The sequence below is a fragment of the Lissotriton vulgaris genome, chromosome 12 (assembly GCF_964263255.1).
Source record: "Lissotriton vulgaris chromosome 12, aLisVul1.2, whole genome shotgun sequence".
Lineage (NCBI taxonomy): Eukaryota > Metazoa > Chordata > Amphibia > Caudata > Salamandridae > Lissotriton > Lissotriton vulgaris.
The window spans coordinates 546,513,083-546,533,298 of NC_141700.1; the positions used below are offsets into that span (position 1 = coordinate 546,513,083).

The following is a 20,216-nucleotide window of genomic DNA, read 5'->3' on the forward strand; positions in this document are numbered from 1 at the left end:
CAGTGGATTAAATAAATCCGCCTAGATAGAAATGTACAGTGCACATGCTCATAAGAATGTTGTTTATACAGAGACTGCTAAGCACATGAATTCATTTTGGTAGGAAGGATGTGTTTTGTGATTACACGTTCCGTAAATTGACTTTGTTTTCCAACATCTCCTTGGACTTTCCAGCTTAATAACAACAGTTGGAGATAGACTATAACACTCTCATACAGTATTATATTGATATGGTATTGTTATTTACATAGCGCTTTTCATAACCATTGTGAACCTAAAAGCCCTTAATTGCACAAACTGTCTCTCTTCACAAGCATAACATTGGTTTTAGGGATGACCAGGAGGATTTCTTTGACAGCAAATCTTGAATCTAGCCTTTCTAATAGCTCCCAACACAAATATCCCAAAAATAAAAACATATCAAAATGTATGTAGCAAACTGAGTCCATTTTTTGGGCGTCTAAAATGAATGAATGGAGACGCCTCTGGTAAAGATCTCTAACAATACTTAAAACAAACCGTTTTGCAAAAGTTTAATGTTTCCTTTTCTAATTTTAACATGTCTCCTGTTGGCTGCAGAATTTCATGTAGTAATCAAGGCACAACACATTATGTGCAGTTCTGGATGTTTTGCATTGAAATCAGCGGTGTGACAAGCTTTTCCTCCAAGTTCTTCATCAAGCTTTTCTCTGCAACTTTGTATATTTTCAAAGTTTACACACGTTGGTAATTTATTTTTTTAAAATGCTGTTAGAGCCCACAAGCTTAGGACATGATTAGAAATCTCGGCAAAACTGATTTATATTGTTATTGTTTTTTCGTACCAACATTTGCTTCATTTGAGCAAATATTCTGCAAAAATATTTGTGTGCGAATGTTGCCTGTTAGCAAAGTTTTTCAAACTTTTCAAACTCTCACAAGTTTGCAAAGTTTGTATACCTCAGTCTTACAAACCCTATAGTAATTCCCTAACCTTTAAGCAACAACACTTGAAACCTAGCTTTGTGAACTCTAGATGTAACATTAGATTACTGTTCAACATGTGTATTCGAAAACAAATTCAATGTCCGGCGTCTATGTTGATATAATAAATAAGAATAAAGTATTAACTATCAAATGTTCCATTTAAATGGTGTCTTTCAGTGCTTCATGGATGCTTCACTCACAGATTTCCTCCCTTTGTTAGCAGGACAAGCCTGCGGTCATATCCCTGCAGAACTTGATTGTCCGCGACATTGCCAACCAGGAGAAGGGAATGTTCCTAATCAGTGCTGCACCCCCGGAGATGTATGAGGTGCACGCAGCCTCCAAAGATGAGAGGAACACCTGGATGAAGATCATCCAGCAGTCCGTCCGCCTGTGAGTACCTGGGGTGAAGCCGTGGTTTATGTTGCATGCCCCAGCCCTACGATGGAAGACTTCATAAGCGGCCATGTTTATAGAAGTGATGTGAGGATTTTTGGTTATCCAGCGGAAGAGTGGATTGCCTGCTGAGACGTATTGTTCCTACTCTTTTCTGCAATTCTCGTTTTTCATTATGTATATTAAGATAAGTGGGAGGCCCCTGCAATAATACGAGATGGAGGAACTTGAGCTAAGAAAAATGAAAATAACTAGGCTAAGACAGGTGGGGGTACCTGTGGCATGACCCGATGGTGGTATTTATTAGTCAGACAAAATGGCGGTACTTATGCTAGGACAAGTTGGTGGTTAATATGCTAATATATAGCTGTCCTTCTTGTGCAAAGAGGCAATGGAACATAAATCTGTAATTCCACAGTGCATTATACATGTTAAGCAGGAGGGAGGCTCTTATATTACTATGAGATAGAGCTAAACGCAAGCCAATAATGGTATCAATATTCTGGAAAAGGAATTGGTGATGCTTATAGTAAGAAAACAATAGATTTTGTGGTACATATGCTAATCTGTGATTTATGAACTTCTGGAAAGATAAAATAGAAACTTCCTATGTGAAGCCAAGATGGAGGAACCTATACAAAGATAGAAGAGACACTTAGAGGTTAAGATGGAAATGAGTCCCTAGTTCCGACTAGAAAGAAGACAGTAGTCCTTGAAATCAAGCATGAACCTTGGAGCACAGATGGACATCTCTGACACTGCAGAGTTCCAATATGTATAGGCCCTGGTATAAAAGATTTCCCTCACCCTTATTTCTAAGGCAGACTGTGCATATTTATCAGAAAACCTTGTCATATCATAGTTTGTAAAAGTATGTATTTTGTTCTTGGGGAAGAAAAAACACCAGCGAGATCGGAGGTTATTAAACGCATGAATGGAATTCCACATCTTCAAGCTTAAATCCTTTTGTATAATGGCTTTCTGCACATTCTACAATATGAACGTTTGATCCCTTTGTGAGTTTTATGGGTTAGAAGATTATTGATTTTTTTCATTAGCCTTTTCTAATAGAATGTTTGGATTGTTACACAATTATGATTTTGTTCTGTGCTAGAGAAGAGAAATATTGACTTTTTAATTTGGTTTCTCCTAGTAAAGATAATAAGATACATAACGTTTTATCTGTGCCCAGTCAGTGACATTTACCATTAACTGGCACCATGTCTTTTCTAGCTATCACTGTCTTCAAGTGTATCAATCGGGTTCGAGTCTCGGTAGTGACACTCAACATCCTGTGATTCTGGGAAAATGCTTAATCTACTCGTGCCTAACAAAAATGAATGTATCCTTCTGTAACGAAACTGGTGCTCGTGTAAAGTGCTCTGATACCCGATGTCTCGGGTCTAGTTTGCGCTATATAAAACAAAAAAAACAAAAAAATCCTAAATAAAAGATTACCCACATAATTGTATATTTTTACTGCACCTACTATGGAATGGAGAACTCCAAATGGCATCAAAGGGAATTCACACATTTTGGGTCAGCCAGCATAGATTAACAATATCAAATATTTTCATTAATTGATTTCCTTGCATGAAATATATATGTTTAAATTTGCTTAACTATATATTTAAGTTTCCACTTCAGGATTTCGAAGTTGATGATTCAGAATTCTGATTTGTGAATCCGTTTTTTGTCTGTGTTCAATATGTAAGCATTCAAAACAGTGACTATGGCTAAATTTAGTATGAATTATCTCAAATGTAGAATTTGCTTCGTCAGCCTTTGGAAATAACCCACAGGTGATGCTACACTCCTCTATGGCCATATGTTTACTCTGTGCCACTGATGTCCATCTTGTCTTTTGGAGAGCTCTGTTGCCAACTTATTTGCCTGATTTACCTTTGATCGAACTGCTTTCTTTTTAGGTGCCCAAAAAGGGAGGAGTTCCCGCTGATTGAAACTGAGAATGAGGCGTACTTAAGGAAACTGAAAGGTAAGGAAATATATTTATAAATCTAAGTATGTGGTTTACATTCCTGCAACCACAAAAGCGTATCAACAGAGCTACTGGCGGAGAGGAAAATAATGTTCACTTTCTTGTTCGTCATGCATGGTACTTGAACCAAAACATTGGAAATGTCCTGCCAGGCATTATCTAGGAACCACATTTTCTTATTTGTGATTCCTTATAATTTGTCCCTGTAGTGAATAACACAACAGGATTACGGAATGGCTGCGTTCTTCCAGACACATCTTGTCATTTCCTTCTTTTATGGGGAGACCTAATTTAAGCTACATCAGCACTTAATATAGCAGCTTCGCTCGTGGCAGTTTATTTCTAAAGCGAGACCAGGCAAAAACCTTTCTCCCAATGGACAGTTTGATGAACTGGTTGATCTACATGATGCTACCACTCTCTCTTTTCAGTGTTATAGTGTATATTATTTGTGTAGTGCTTATGCTACTTTTGAGCCACGTCAAAGCCCTGATAGCCTTACTAATGAGGATAAAGGAGTGAAGGAGCATATGCTGTCCTATTTGTAATGTGTCATCATATCAGTGAGGTACTTCCAAAATATTGGGGAGCTGCAGTGGTAAGGAATTAGTTAATGGAACACTGGTACTAATAGTAATCGAATGAACACTGCCAGGATCTCATACTATATGTACAGCAATGTGTTGTTCTTCCCGCAGACGAGATCCTGCAGAAGGACCGTGATATTATGGAGCTCCTGGAGGAGAAGGTGAACCTGTTTACGCAGGTGATGAAGGTGCAGGCTGATGAAGACACACCCCCCTGTGTGAACACTTGCAACCTCTTCCGGTCTGACTCCATGGAAGGGCCACGGGGTGAGAAACTGGTGAAGAAGGCCATCAAGGAAGGTGAGATTCAAAAACTGGATGGTTCCTTTCTCTACAAAGATCGAGTCAGTGGCATCAACAAGACTAAACAATTCTTATTAAGCCAGTAAAATAGTTCGGCCATTTAAGGTTATCAAACTCAACTTCCAGTCGGGCTATCTGTTATTCATGCGTGTTAGTATATATTTCGGGTTTTGAAACCATCCTTTTATGCATTTGAAGCAGTAGCGGTTCCTCCGCTAATGCAAAGGAGCGTGGCATGCTGCTTTGCAGCAGTGAAATAAAGTAAAAGTAAAAAGATAATAACTCTAGGTTATCATTTTATTTTTTCCTGCTGCAGCAGCTTTGCAGGTGAGGTGGGGCTGCTCTGATGACAGAGGGGGAGGATTGGTGGCACACTGTAAGTGCGTTTGACTGTTTGGACGCCGGCTGGGGCTGGCCAAATGCAATGCGCACTTCGCATGTTCTCCACCCAGGCTGTATCACAGCTTGGGTGGAGAACATGCCCAGGCTCCCACTGCCTTTCTGAGCGCCGAACTACAGCGCTCAGACCAATGCATTGCAGCATTGTGATTGGCTTAGGGGCTTCCTGTTTCGTTCTAGCCAGGAGAGACATTGGAGGGACAACGAAAGAGAGAAGCGGCGAGAAGGTAAGTTTTTGTTCTTTTTTTAATACCCTCTTACCCACCCCATCTCCCCTGATTCATGCCGACCGACACTGATTTAAAGCACCCTATATGCACGGGTAAGACATGCAAATCTCTTTATGAAGGCCCTCTGTTATATGGTAATTTGCATGGGTCTTCACAAAGAGAGCAGGTAGAGGGTATGTCCACTTCAAGTCCATCATGGTGCTTGAGAGTACTTACCACATCCTGTTGCTGTGATCTGACATGCTACTCTCTCAGACACCCACACTTCCGGTGCCCACTAGTGAGGAAGAGCAGCTTACCAAATTCGCCATTTCCCCTGACCCTTTTGGATCTCACAATACAGGCATAAAGGGCACAGCAAATACAAACCTGTCCTAATTTGAAGACATAACAAAGTCTAATTAAGCGACCAGTTTATTGTTAACAAATCACAACAGATTCCATGCCCCAGTGCCATTTTGCTGTACTGTTTACTGTTTTTCGGGTACGGTTACGCAGTGAGGTAGGTGCTAGATGCTGAGATGAGTGTCATCCCCATTTTCCAAGTTGGCCTCTGGCAGGGTCAGTACACCTTTTATTCTTCTACAGTGGATACAATTTACACCCATTTGCATATGATAGAAATTGTACATGTAGATGTTCCTTATAAATGTTTTTGATAAAAAATCATGGATTATTGCAAATTATTCAAATTAATGTTATTTCATTTTTTGTTATTTTTTTGTGCCTTTTTTGTCACAGTGGAAAACTTGAAGGATATCTTGGTGGCCTCTGGGATTGAGCTGCGTCTTCCTACAGAAGATCAAAACCATGACCTCGAGAGCAACTCCGACACCCACTCAGTCAATTCTACAAGTGCGTGCACATCCTTGTCATCAGATTCACCCTGTTAATTTTTTGAAGTTAACATTCCAAATCAGAGTTGTTGGCCATCCTTAAATTTACAAGCATTCCATCCTGCAGGTGGTCTGCTTTCTAATTCTAGAGAATGTCATGTCAGCGGGACACCTTGTGTTGGAATATTCTAGTTGGTCCCATCAGCTTACAGAAAATACTAATTAACCCCTTGCATGCTCATGACGAGCTGAGCTCGTCATGGCCTTTAGAACGCTCGCACGCTGGGCAAATTCCCCTGCTGTGCTGAGCGTTCTAAAGAAACGGGTGCGGCCGTGACGAGCTCAGCTCGTCATGAGCACAGGAGCACTGTAGCTCATGACGAGCTGAGCTCGTCATGATCATGGGAGCGCTGCGCGCGCCCCCCTTCCCCCAGCACAGCAGGGGAATGTGCCGAGCAAGGAAGGGGTTAACAAGACTACAAATCCTTCAAAACATTGCGGCTAGTGCAGTAATAGGATGCCCCAAGTGTGATCACTGTTCTCTAATCATATACAAAATGAAATGGCTGAAGGTAGAGTCCAGAATGTAATTCAGAATCCCTACAGTCACCCACAAAGGCATTAGACCATTTCACCAATTTGTTAAAATCACTCACCACCTCTTTCCCACCTGCACCAAGGGAGGGAAGACATTTTCAGTAGAAGGCCCAAGAATCTGGATACTCATAGTACTATGGAAAGAAACCCTTCCTCCTGTTCTGCCTTCAACTCACAATGATTCTCCTCTTTCCTGAAAAGTAACTCAAAACTGGAACACACCACAACATTTGCAGATCAAGTTCTAACAGAACTAACACATGCAAGCACATTCACACAGATGTGCGCACAATGGATCCATACATGATCAGAATCAAAAACACACACTAAAACATAAGTGAAATCTTTTATGAACGCATACACATGTCAGCAACATACATATAATGCACATATACACAGTGATTTATTCTTTCACAAGTGTTTCCTAAATACACTGTAAAAGTAACAGGCATTACAATTCGGGCTCCCGGTTTTATGATTCTTTTTTTTACCATTTCCATCTGTATTTATCCATAGTAATATTTTGTCAACTTTATCTGTATTCATCATATTTATTATGGGTGTTAGGAAAAATAAAGCTGAAACTGGTATATTTCCACGTTTATTTAACAAATAAATATGCACCCATGCTTGAATGTCTGCCAGGTGTCAGTGATATGAGCACCCGCAGAGATAAATCAATGCACTTATATGAACATATGCACATTTCAGTATCAGCCTTGTGAATATATACTGCTGTTTAAGCCTCTTTACTAAAACTTTCTTTTTTAACCCCCTTACCTATCAATCCTCACAGTTATTAGCCTGGCAGTCATGACAAACTGTATTCCGAATTACTCAAAAAGCACCCAATTTTCGTTTTTATCCACATTTAAAAATAAATACTGACAATAAAATAAATGGTTTTCTGTCTGTATTATTCTGTAAAAATCAGCAAAAACGAAAAACAGGGGGCCGTAATTACAATCAAAGCGCTCCCTTGGGATCTCATAAGGGAACAAGACTACATCATTCAAAATGAAAGGAATGAGTTTTCCTTGTGTGTTCCCTAAACTCTGATAGTTGGTGAAGCTCCTTCAACGTATGACTAATGCACTTTGAAAATTACAGATCCCACATTGGGATGTGGCCAGCTAGATGCACAAGCCTGCAATCCAAGGAGGAGTCCAGATACATTGGTCAACCTCTGAAGGACTGTCGGGGAAGAGAATCCAGAAATCCCAGTTACACATAAGAGAACAGACACAAGCAGGTTTGGTTACATGACCATCAAGCACCTCACTATGACCTCAGATCTACCACCCACTGCATCAGTTCACTACTGTTCCAAACCCAGCCGTTAGGAAATATGAAACAAGAGGCACCCCTTCGCATCAGTAGATGCTCTGCGGTTGGCGCGTGCCTCCCTCCCAAGCAGAAAGGACACGTGATATTTAAAGAGACTGGTCCCAAAGGCATAATGGAGTCCATAAGGTATTACCCCTGTAGTACTCTTTTATCTAAAATGGGACTATTCAGGGAATATTCAGCTATAATCTATAGAAACAGAAAGGTCTTTACCCTCTTTGTACTTCTCCTAATAGGGAGTTGGATGTTTCGGACTGATTGTACGTAAAATAATCCTTTGATAGTACTACTTCTCATAAATGATAAATGCCTTTGTGAATCAGTGCCTGGGAGTTCACTAATCACCAAGAGTGGGGAAACCTGTTCAATTTCTTTTCTCCCTCATGCAGATGCAGAGTCTGTGAGCATGAACGGGTCCATTGAGTTCTGCAGGACGGACTCGGACTTGAGCCAGAAGGTAAAATAATGCTCTAAATATTTTCCTGCTAACATAACTGTAGCCCCAACAGTCCTGATATTTACCCTTGTACTTGCCTTATTTGCTGTAGTGGTATTCCCAGTACTGGTATTCATCGATGTGGTGTTCCAGTGTAATTGCGGAGGGTGTTATTACTAGTAAAGATGCGCCCAAAATACATCAGCTTCAAGGTGCTAGATTTTCTATTGTTATGGAACAATTTGATACTCACAACTTTTGTGCCTTACCGCCACCCTTGACTTTCTTTAAATTTTACGACCGGCACCTAAGATGTTAGTCTGGTTACGTCTATTATGTGCACTGGTCATGTGAGATTATTTACGGCCAGATGGGGTGATTACAGTCAGAGTACGTGCGCTGATTGGAAAGTGAGCAGTGTTATTCAAATGTACAAACTTTTCAATTGTTGTATTTAATTGAACCAAGTAAAATGGGGAGAGTCTTTGTAAAATGATGGTGCATGGCTGTAGCATTCCTACACATCTTCCTACAGGATATAGAAATTATTGGCCAAGATCAAGAGTAAGTTACATTTGCACCAGCACTGGTGTTTAACTGTAGTAACTTCCAAGAGAGGGACATTCAGTTAAATAAAATCAGAATAGTGTGGCACAGCTTCGCCCTCTAATGTTAATTTCTTGTTCTCTGTGTGCAGGATCGGAATGGAAACCAAGTGCAACACAAAACTCCACAAGAGGTATGGTGGGAGGCCAGAAACAAGAGAACCCCCAACTCTTTTGGATCTGTGAAGAAATATTAAAATGTTGATGCCCTGGTCATCCTTTTCTGTAGTGGCTTTTGCTGATCCTGTTCTGATTCATGTGTTCTTGCCAGTCTTCCAGCTCCCCTTTGTACCCCCCCTTCCAACCACTGTAGTCCTTTCATATGTACCTTTCTACTCATGCAGTGCCACCCTAGCCCTCTTCTCGTCTCAGTTTTCGCCCCTAACCTGTGTTTCATTGAATCATAACACTCCACCCCTACCCCTCCATTTTTGAGGTAAATTTCCAAAGTTTCTGCTTTGCCTTAGACAATATTGTGCATTTTGTGCACATTCCCCTGCATGACAAACGTGCATTGCCACCTGCTGGAGAAATCTGGCTATCACACAATTCTAAGTAAAAATATCCATTCTCAGCTACTAAGCCAGTCTCCATCTTTCTGGAGTGGAACATCCTATCTCTCCTCCGTCATAGAGCGGGCAGCACCATGCTGCTCTGTCTTGCTTGTACTGAAGCAAGGGCCTTTGAGGTATACTCGTCTGCTTACTTGCTAGTTTGTTCTGTAGTGTAGTGCTACACTGTGGGTAACCAATAGAGCTAGGGGGGCCTCTTTGGCTATTTCAAAAGGCCTTCAAAGTCTGGAGAGTGGCCAGATGTGCTGCAAGGTCCTCAGCCCATTGATTGCTGGATGCCGCTGTGAGGGTGCGTGTCACAGTTTTTTAAAGGCACATGCTTAATTTGCTGCTGCAGAGAAATACTACAGTTCAGTATTGTGCTTGCCTTGACCCTGAAGTTTTGAAATACTCTACAAGTGCCTCTTTGTAACTAACAGTTGAAATATTTGACTTTCATACAATATATTCATAAAACGAGGCAGTAATATGAATTCTTTAGACCTATTTATAAGAAAAACTAGGAAGAATCATCCACTGTGGCCCCAAAACTTCATTGAAAGGGCGAAGTTTGCTCTGTCTGCATAATATGGAGTCTGGTATTAACATGTTTTCCAGAGGCCGCTGTTAGCTTCCAGTAAAAGTCAGGTATCCAACCACTGGAATGAGAGGGGTTTTGACTAGATCATAGTGTTAATTGAAATAGATGTGTCTTTAGCTCTAGGGTTGTCTCTATGTGATTGCAGACATTTTTCACAATCTTGATCCCAGATTTGAGAATCCACAGTCTCATGTCTTGATTCTTTGATGTGAGGAACTAAAGACTTGAATGCAGGGACGCTATTTGACCCCAATTCTTTAGCTCCCTTTACTAGAGCCGGAGAGTCACCCCAACCAGTCCACATACTTCAGTCATGAAGCAAGCAAACATTTGTTGCAGGAAATTAATTGAGACTGAAATCATTTTATTTTCACTAAAACACATCATCTGCAGCATTCTTAGCTTGTAAATTTCTCTCAAAGCAATATGCTCGATTCCTTTTTAGTTCTGTGCTTAGGGACAGCTTTAGCGGTCACATGTATTAAAAATAAATATACATTTATATATACAGGGGAGCTTTGTCTTATCCCTTTTTATCCATTGGTCTGTTCAAGTGTCGTTATTGTTTTGATTCCTCCCTCCAAGCATACAACATGCGGAATTGGGTTAGCCCACTTTAGCCATTGGCTGTTTTGCTCTGAGTGAGTGCCATTTTTTCTGATCGGATGTGCACATATGCCTACAAAGAAGTGCACTTCAGTCCCAGGGCTGGTGAGCCAATACTTTTCTTTGCCAATGCTTTTATTTTCTTGATATTCTTAAACCTTTTTTATTCTTTTTAATTTAGCTTTTTGTGTTCAAACGATGTCTTCGCTATATAATAATTTAATGCCAATATAACATTTTATTTGTGCCAGTAAGAATCAAATTTTCCCACGATATGAGTTAAAAACGAAAGGGATTCTCTGCCTGTTCTCAGTGTGCCTTTCTAGAAGACACCCGTGCTGTTCAATTAAAATTATATGCAATGGTTATTTAATTTGCTTTTAATTTAAAATTGTCTTGCAAGCATATCTGCCATGATTAGGAGCTAGCAGGCGTTCTTATTTATGTCATCCTTTTATTTATGTGGCATGGTATTGTAATAACTGTTTATTTTGTTTTTTTATATGTTAACCATAGCAACATTTTGTTAAGGCCAGACACATTTTTTTATTGGCTTACTTGGATCAGGGTCCTATCAGTTCCCGACCAATAGCAGCTCTGTGTGATATCCGCAGCAGATTAAACATATGTTCCTTTGTGCAATGAAACTTGGGAATTGCTCAGCACTGGTTAATATCTGACCCAGCAAATCTTTCCAGGTTCTTTTAAATTCATGTATATAATTTGGTTTCTGGAGTGAATCCTATGTCTCCTGCCCGGTCATCTTTAAACTCCAGTACCAAGTTGGATGGTCCCACATTTCTCCCTACCTGCCTGGGGGTCATCCATTGAATTGTAGCCCCCTTGTCATGCCAGGGTATTTCTGGTGCTGTCCCAGGTCATGTGCAGTTTTCTTGTGCGCTTGTGTCTGTTCTCTTAAGTGTAACTGGAATTTCTCAATTCTCTTGACAGGCAGTCGTTCAGAGGTTGACCAATGTTTATGGACTGCTTCTTGGATTGCAGGTTTGTGCACCGAGCTGTCCGTATCCTAATGTGGGATCTGTAATTTTTAAAGCGTTTTTTTGTCATACATTTAAGGTGTTTCTCCAACTATCAGGGTTGTGGGAACACACAAGGAACATTCATGCCCTTAAAATGGGACTAGCCTTACCAGCAAATGCTGATATAGATAGGTTTTACCGGCTGGTCTCTGTAAAAATAAAACTTGCATGAGTGAAATAAAGGCATGTAGTTGAGTGGTACTCTCAGCTGTAGTCGCTACATTGATGTCGCTAAAGCTATAAAGTAATTTTTCCATTTATATCGTCTCCAAGTTTAATATAATTGAGGTGTTTTTGGCAAAGTTGTATGGATGATGTCATGTATGATATCCAAAACAATGCAATTTGTGGAATATTTATTGTTCAGGAATGCACAGTTATGATTCCTTGCTTCCATAGTATTTGCATCATCTCTGTTTTATTTTCATCTAAGCATTAGTTCAAATTAGGATTTGTCTAGTGATTTTCCATTGGTCCCTTTTCAAAGGGAAAGCACAATTAGGAACCCAAATGAAAAATTAAAACTCCTCAACTTTAACTGCAAGTTGATTTTGAAATAATGTTTTACTTTGTACATTTCTGAAATCAGTAGTTGTTTAAAGAAAGTGAACATGTATAGCTTGTTTCATAAGTAGTTTTCAGTTTTTTTCCTCATAATTTTAAGATTTGGATCCTAAACCACATGATACTTAAGAAACCAAAACCCACTAAATCCAAATCAGCCATAAAAAAAATTATAGTACCGTAACCTTCTATATTGGTTCCTTATTTAACACTTGTATTACTATTTTTCAAATGATGCCTCCACTCTTTGGACATGCTTGTTATTGCATTGAAAACGTCCTGAAGATTCCACACAAATGTGGAATAGATGTACATTTTCTGCAATCTTTTTCAGCTACAATGTAACCGATGCGTGACAGTTATTAAAAAAGGCAGTAAGGGATGTGTCTGGAACAACTTTTCTCCTTATATAAATATTTTTTGATAAACTGATTTTATTTTAAAAATTATTGAATAGCAGTAGTAGGCACTTTTTTCTTGTGGATTCCTCGAAAGAAGCTGAATACATTTTTGCCATTCTTTTTGCACCATTTTAGTGTAAGCAGAGAGCCTCCTATGTTTTGTATAAATTGACTATCCCAGTTTTAAGAAGTATCTTATGAACAATGTTCTATTGTGTTAAACTGAAAAAACGATATAGTCAACTCCGTCGGTAATCACAGATATCCTTTCCCTCTGTTTATATAAGTTTGGCCTCGTTTACAGTTGCCCATGTTTTCTATTTTTCTTCTTTATTTTTATTATAAAAGGCTCATAAAGAAATCTATGCAGATGTGAACAAGTAGATACTCATTAGCTGGTTCAATAAAACCATAACTATATAATTGTTAGCAGGGAAGGTTGTGATCTTTTCTGCTATATCATGCAGAATTTTGTATATTGCTATCTAGCCATGTATTTGTACACCCAACTGTCAACATTCAGGGGTGTAAGATCGACTACTGCATAAATGCTTCTTATTCTGTTGAGTCAATAATACCATCAGGTTTCTTAGAAGTAGATTTCAACCAAATCATAGAGGGTAAAACTAGCTGTACGGGTCACTATCGGAGAGCGATGAAGAGCAAAAATGACTGCTGCAAAGAATGGGGCAATCGCTGCCCTTAGCTAGCAAAAACAGTTACGGGTGTTAACGTTCACATGTACCCATGTGAAATTGTTAAGTGAACAATGCTGCTTAACTGAATGAAAACATGGTAATTGCGGTAGAATATCTGTTTTGTATTGTTGACTGTATCTTCATGGCTTATGCCAGTCTAATCTTCTGGGTGATTAAGCTGCCCCACAATATTGAAAGACAGGTGTGTGTGTGTGTGTGTGTCTCTCTCTCTCTCTCTCTCTCTCTCTCTCTCTCTCTCTCTCTCTCTCTCTCTCTCTCTTGTTGATAACAAGCACATTGTTTGGATTCAAATTATAGGCATTGAGGCAGTTATTTTATGAATTTCCAAATTCCAATGTAGCATTGTTATTGCACTTTGCTGTTATATATTAACCATTCATTCCATGGTTATTCAGGCATTTATGCAGAAAATTGCACATTCATTGCGTATTTTGCACACAATTGTTTGGTCTTTTTTTGATATTTATTTCTAGTAAAATGTAATATGTATATAGTTTAAACTATTTATATATGTTTATTGTGTTTTTATTACCTACAATAATTTACGTATTTAATTTAGGAACACACAGCAGTTTTAACATTTAAAATGTGAATTTAAATATTTAATTAGGAATACTTGAAAGTACATGCTGATACAAAAATGTTTACAATTGTGTGCTGTGCTTATAAGACAAATGCATATGTGAACTGAAAAAGAAAGAACACAATTGAGTGTTTCCTCACTGTTTAGTAGCACGTGGTGTAGCATAAAAAAAAAAAAGAGTATAAAATAACATGGCGTACTGCTGTTCCATTGTGTGATCAAGGGCACTGGATGCCCGAAACGCGTCATGAGACGAGGAGTGAGATGTAAGGAATAAAATAACATCTGCCATTTGGATTGTCTTTTTGGTTCGTTTTTCTTCATGCTCGCCAAAAGGAAGTGCTGGGAGGTGTAGTTTATGCGTATATATATATATATATATATATATATATATATATATCCAACAGAGCTTGCCTGGTATGAGGGAGTGAGGGAGCCACAAGCAGGGAAATACGATTTGGCCGCTTTATTAAGTGTTGCAAACAGCGAAAGAACAGCTTTCTTCCTCGCATTAATAATGTCCAGCCCTGACGCGTTTCGTGCTAGGCAACACTTTTTCAAAGGGATGAGAACTTGCTGTAAACGAAACGGGATCTTCTTCCCAGCACTCTTTTGTAATCAGGAACCCCCACCTCAGTGGGCGTGGCCATGACTATGGCCCGATGGTCCTCGTAGTCCTGGTGTCTTACTCCAGTGAGTTTACCCGTTTAGTTGTCAATGCAATAAATAAAAACCACAGTGGGTTGCAGGGTCACTGCCACTGTGCAAACGCCTTGATTACTTGCTTCACAGGCTCTTCCCTGCTCCTCTCGCTGACTCGACATGTGGAGCTTCAGCTCGGACTGCAGACTGCAGCTGGGCTCTTTCCTCGCGGCTCAGACAAAAGCCGCTAAACACACAACCGACAGAGCTTGCCTGGTATGAGGGAGCCACAAGCAGGGAAATACAATTTGGCTGCTTTATTGAGTGTTGCAAACAGCGAAAGAACAGCTTCTTTCCTCGTATTAATAATATCCAGCCCTGGCGCGTTTCGTGCTAGGCAGCACTTTTTCAAAGGGATGAGTACTTGCTGTAAACAAAACGGGACCTTCTTTCCAGCACTCTTTTGTAATCAGGAACCCCCGCCTCAGTGGGCGTGGCCATGACTATGGCCCGATGGTCATCGTAGTATATATATATATATGTATGTATATATGATTAACACATTTGGAGGTGGTAGTAGTCACTTGCCACAGTGTGTTTCTCATACCACTCAAACAGTGAAGTGTTGCTGACTTGATGTAGGAATAATGCTCTCATATTATCTTTGTCTCTGCAGGCTGTGGCAGCTCAGCAAGACACCATGATCGAGCTACATCAACAAGATGCCAGTGAAAAAAAGGAGAAAGAGAAGTTGGCCCGGACCAATTCAAGGGACCTGAGTTTGGGAGATGTGCTCGGCAAGACTGCCGACAAGCAAGCCACTGAGCTGACTCTCCTGCAGCGTCAACACACGTTCTTGCAAGAGGAGCTTCAGCGCTGCCGTAAGCAGTGTGAGGATAAGGCGATAGAAGTGGGACTGCTGGAGGCACGCCTCCGGGAAAGCGAGCAGGCAAGGACACGGTTGGAAAGAGAATCAGAGGAGCTAAAGAGGCAGGTGGCCTGCCGGCAGCAGGAGGCTGCCATGGACCACTTGAGATGTAACAAGACCGTTGACCCACGAAGACGTAGCCTTCCTGCGGGAGATGCACTATATCTAAGCTTCACACCCCCCCAGGTATTACGATCAGAGAGAGCTAAGTCTTACTGCCAGATTTACAATATGGTCAACACTGTGACAGAAGCAATCCCTGCTATGGGAATGACCTGTACATCTCAAAGCAATTTTGTTCAGTTAGAAAGACAGCTTAGCGTCTTGCACTCCGATATGTGAACCAGGCCCGATTAGTAGCAGTGTACTTAATAAGTTGGTTTTGGGTTGAGGCGGGGAAGCGGTGGAGATTGATGATTTGTTCAGCAGTTGTCATCGTATGTAAATGCATTAACAAAGCCAGTGGCTTTCCTTGGTCCATTTGTATGTGAATGGGTATATTTTATACGTTTGAATACAAAACTTCAGACACAGACCACACCCCTGTACAAAGATAGACACAACACAAAGACAGATACTTTTAGACTACACGTCCATGTGCACATGCAGGCACAGGGGGAAGTTGATTACAGACATGCATGGATGGATCCTTTGATGGATTTGCAGTTGTAGATCAGTATGAACAGATGGTTGGGTGGCTATAGGTGCATACATACAATGGTCCTTGTGCAGAATTGGATGCTGGGTGAATCAATGGATGAATGTGGGTTGATAAATTAATATATGGTTGTGAGGGGATGGGTTGGTGAATGCAGAGTTGTAGGGTTTCTGAATGTCTTTGGAGGGAAACATACATTTAGGTGCAAAATCACCATTGGTGTAACATCAACAGTGTGAAATGTGTGTTGTGATCATGAGGTTTAATGTGTTCGAGGCATGTGGGCTGCTGAATTCATATCTGTGCATAGATCGCTGCCTAGTGTTGGGTCCGGATGATCGCACATTGTTGTCCTGGAAGAGTCTTCGAAGTATCACGAGATAGGTGGCTCCTACCCTGGACTACAGTGCGCATGGGCATCGACTCCATCCTCAGATTGTTTTTTTCCGCCATTGGGTTCGGATGTATATTGGTTCCCTCTAGTCGGAATCGATAAAAAACTTTCTTAAGGTCTTTAGTTTTCTTCGTCGGTATAGTCTTGCGTTCGGTGCCTGATTCTTCCAGCTTGGTTCCGAGCCGGATTCCAGAGAACCGCGTGCTTTCGACGCGGAAGGCCCAGTCGACGCCACAGACCCTATCGACTGTTCATCATGGACCGGAGTCCGTTCAAGAGATGTCCCGTGTGCAACTCCAGGTATCCCCACATCGACGTCCACCTGGTGTGCAACAAGTGTCTGTCGCCGGATCACGATGAAGCCAGTTGCATGGCTTGTTCCCGTTTCAGATCCAAGAAGACGCTTAAGCATCGACGCGCTGCGCGCCAGGAGGCCCAGCAGACTGCACCGGCGCCTGTGGACATCTTCAATTCCGGGGATGATGAGGGAGCTGACCGGGAAGTTGGTGAATACCTGTCGAATCCCGCGTCGGGGGTCGATTATAACTACGACGCGGACGCTGAAATGTTCAAAGCCGAAGAAGTCGTCGACGAGGTAGGGGACGACGACGGGGCCTTTGGGGCCATGGAAGATAGCTCGAGCGAAGAGCTAACTCAAACTGACATTGGTGCCGTAACGCTTCAAAAGGCTCAGGTCGAGGGCTCGCCACTTGGCCTTACCCAAGATCTTACAATGGGTTCTACAGCCCCGCCTTCGGGCTCGGCTACGGACATTGCTATCGAGCCGCACCCTACAAAATCGAAACCGAAAGTGAAACCAACGGTCTCGACACAAGCGAAAGCACTGGTGCCCCCCTCGAAACCGAAGGTGCGCATTACTTTGGTCGTATCGAAGGCCTCGGAGCCGTCGGCGCCGACGAAGCAGAAGGGTGTTGTCGATCCGAAGACACAGGTCAAGGGGGTCGAGCCGAAGTCTGCCACGCCAAAGACAAAGGCCAAGGTGGTCGAGCCGAGTAAATCGGCGCCGAAGACGGTCGACACCAACAAAGGACTCAGTGATCAGAGGGTTCTCGAGACTCCGCGTCAACAAGACAAGGCCAAGAGCGGCGAAACCCACTAGTCCACATCTAGTGGTGCCTCGAAGGATCCCGTCGACTCGGCGCGGCCGTCCGCCGCTTTCTCCAAGCAGGTGGCGGACTCCCTGAAGCGCATCAAGGAGAAGGCCTCGACTGTCGGCCCGAAAGAAACTCCACCTTCGAAGCCGGTCGAGAAACCTCACAAGTGGTTGACGCCCATTCACTTCGCGTTGCCGCCGAAGGTGGCGCCGAAGGCTTTTACCCCTAGGATGGGCGCCGGCGTGCCCGAGAAGGTGCCCTCGGTGCCGAAGTCGACGACAGTGGTCCCAACCTTAAAGCATCGACAATCTTCGTTGGAAGAACAACAAGAACACTTTATCGATGCCGAAACGGGCAGACTTTCCCTCCATAAACGGAAAATTGCCCCAGAACAGCCAATGGAGTCCTACAAGATTCCTTTGAAGAAAAAGAAGGATTCCACTTCCACTCCTGTTCTTGTGGAACCACTTTCTCCACATGGCCATGATATCTCGCCCACTTACTCTGACGTGGACGCTGGGGAAGGTGATGATGAGAATGAGTACAGCTATCCTGTCTACACAGACCCTGAAGATACCAATGAACCCTGGGCAGCTGGTGCTGACCCAGGTGATCCTCACTCTGCCCCAGACACTCTACTCTATTCTGTTAAAACGTCACCTACGGAGGATTCAGCGGCGTTTAATGCCCTCATTGCACGGGCGGCTAAAAATCATGACGTCCAGCTCCATGCTGACCCCATTGAAGTGGACTTTCTTTTTGACACCTTTTCTGTCTCAGAGAGAACTGTCAAGACTCTGCCTATGTTGAAGGGTGTCTTAAAACATGCTGGGGAGATCTTTAAAGAGCCTACCAGAGCCAGGGTGATAAACCCTAGGATTGAGAAGAAGTATAAACCAGCGCCTACTGACCCTACTTACATCAAGGGACAGTTACCGTTGGACTCTCTTGTTGTTTCAAATGCCCGGAAGAGGGCTAATTCTCAAACAACGGGTGATGCTCCTCCCCCAGATAAAGAATCAAAGGTGTTTGAGGCATCAGGGAAAAGGGTGGCAGCTCAAGCGGCCAATATCTGGCGCATTTCAAATACACAAGCACTTCTAGCGAGGTATGACAGGGCACACTATGACACACTGGAGACCCTGTAGCAGAACCTGCCAGACGAATACAAGGAGGCAGCTGAGATGCTCATCCAAGAGGGGAAGCTAATATCCAAGGCTTCTATTAAATGTGCACTGGACGCGGCTGACACCGCGGCCAGAGCTGTCAACACTAGCGTCATGCTGAGACGACATGCCTGGCTTAGAATCTCAGGATTTAAGCCAGAAATACAGACCACCATTCTTAATCAGACAGTAAACCCTGATCATCTGTTTGGCCCAGAGGTGGACACCACCTTGGAAAAGATAAAGAAGGACACTGAAACTGCTAAGTCCATGGGGGCCTTGCAGTCCCAGCAATTCAGGGGTGGTTCTTTTCGTCGCTCAAGCACTAGAGGTGTTTCCAGAGGCCAGCTCTCGCAAACCACGCAGTACTATAAAGGCAACACGCAGTCCACATACACCACACAGAGTCGAGGTGGATATCATGGAAACAGCGCCAAGGGCAGAGGTCGTGGAAACAACAACTCCAGATCCTCTGCCACCAACAAACAGTGACGCCTTGTCACTGCCCCACGACCACGCAACACCGGTCGGGGGGGAGACTTCAGCAGTTCCTGCCAGTCTGGAAATCCATCACCACAGACAGGTGGGTCACACAGCCCATACAGTACGGTTATTGTCTGGAGTTAACATCCACTCCACAAACTTGCCCACAAGACACCGTCCTATGTCCAGCGAGCACTTGCACTTATTGCAGCAGGAGGTCATCGTCATGCCCCAAAAAGGGGCAATCGAGCTCGTGCCTGTGGAAGAAAGAGGCACAGGAGTTTACTCACTGTACTTCTTGATACCAAAAAAGGACGGGTCCCTCAGACCCATACTGGACCTCAGACCCCTCAATCGGTACATTCTATCGGAGCACTTTCACATGCTGACCTTGCAGCAAATACTCCTGTTGCTCAATCAGGGGGATTTCCTCGCAACTTTAGATCTAAAGGATGCGTATTTTCACATTCCGCTGCACCCGTCACACAAAAAATACCTCCGGTTCACCATCCAAAACCAACATTACCAGTTCAAGGTTTTGCCTTTCGGGGTCACCACGGCACCCAGGGTGTTTACAAAGCACCTGGCGACTGTGGGGGCGCACCTAATAAGACAAAAGATTCACGTCTACCCTTATCTGGACGACTGGCTTATCCAGGCAAAGTCGGCCCAGCAGTGTGCCGCCCACATGTCCCACACTATTCACCTTCTTCACGATCTGGGATTCTCCCTGAATTACCCAAAGTCCCACCTGCAACCCGCCCACATACGGCAGTATCTGGGTGCGACGATAAACACTATGGCAGCCACAGCACAGCCAAATTCAGTGAGGGTCAACAGCATTCAATCGCTGATACAAAGATTCAGACCTCAACACTCGCTTCCAGCACGAGTGTTCATGCAGTTGATAGGCATGATGGCCTCCTGCATCTCCATAGTCCCGCACGCGAGACTACATATGCGTCCGCTTCAGGAGTGCTTAGCACGTCAGTGGACTCAGGCTCACGGACAGTTGAAAGACCTAGTGTTGGTGAGCGGTCGGGCATACAACTCTCTGCATTGGT

At 42.7% G+C, this 20,216-nt stretch overlaps 1 protein-coding gene across 5 annotated transcripts in view; it reads left to right on the top strand.

Moving 5' to 3' along the window:
- Positions 1-20,216, top strand: part of ARHGEF2 (Rho/Rac guanine nucleotide exchange factor 2) — an 886,148-nt gene that overhangs the window by 857,394 nt on the left and 8,538 nt on the right. For 3 of the 5 annotated variants that reach the window (XM_086945348.1, XM_086945347.1, XM_086945350.1), the window contains 8 exons: positions 1,187-1,359; positions 3,291-3,358; positions 4,060-4,248; positions 5,622-5,735; positions 8,050-8,117; positions 8,794-8,835; positions 11,411-11,461; positions 15,085-15,522. In XM_086945348.1, the coding sequence (XP_086801474.1) occupies positions 1,187-1,359; positions 3,291-3,358; positions 4,060-4,248; positions 5,622-5,735; positions 8,050-8,117; positions 8,794-8,835; positions 11,411-11,461; positions 15,085-15,522 (1,143 nt within the window). The remainder of the gene's footprint in view (positions 1-1,186; positions 1,360-3,290; positions 3,359-4,059; positions 4,249-5,621; positions 5,736-8,049; positions 8,118-8,793; positions 8,836-11,410; positions 11,462-15,084; positions 15,523-20,216) is intronic. The other 2 variants (XM_086945349.1, XM_086945351.1) reach the window with 1 other exon arrangement.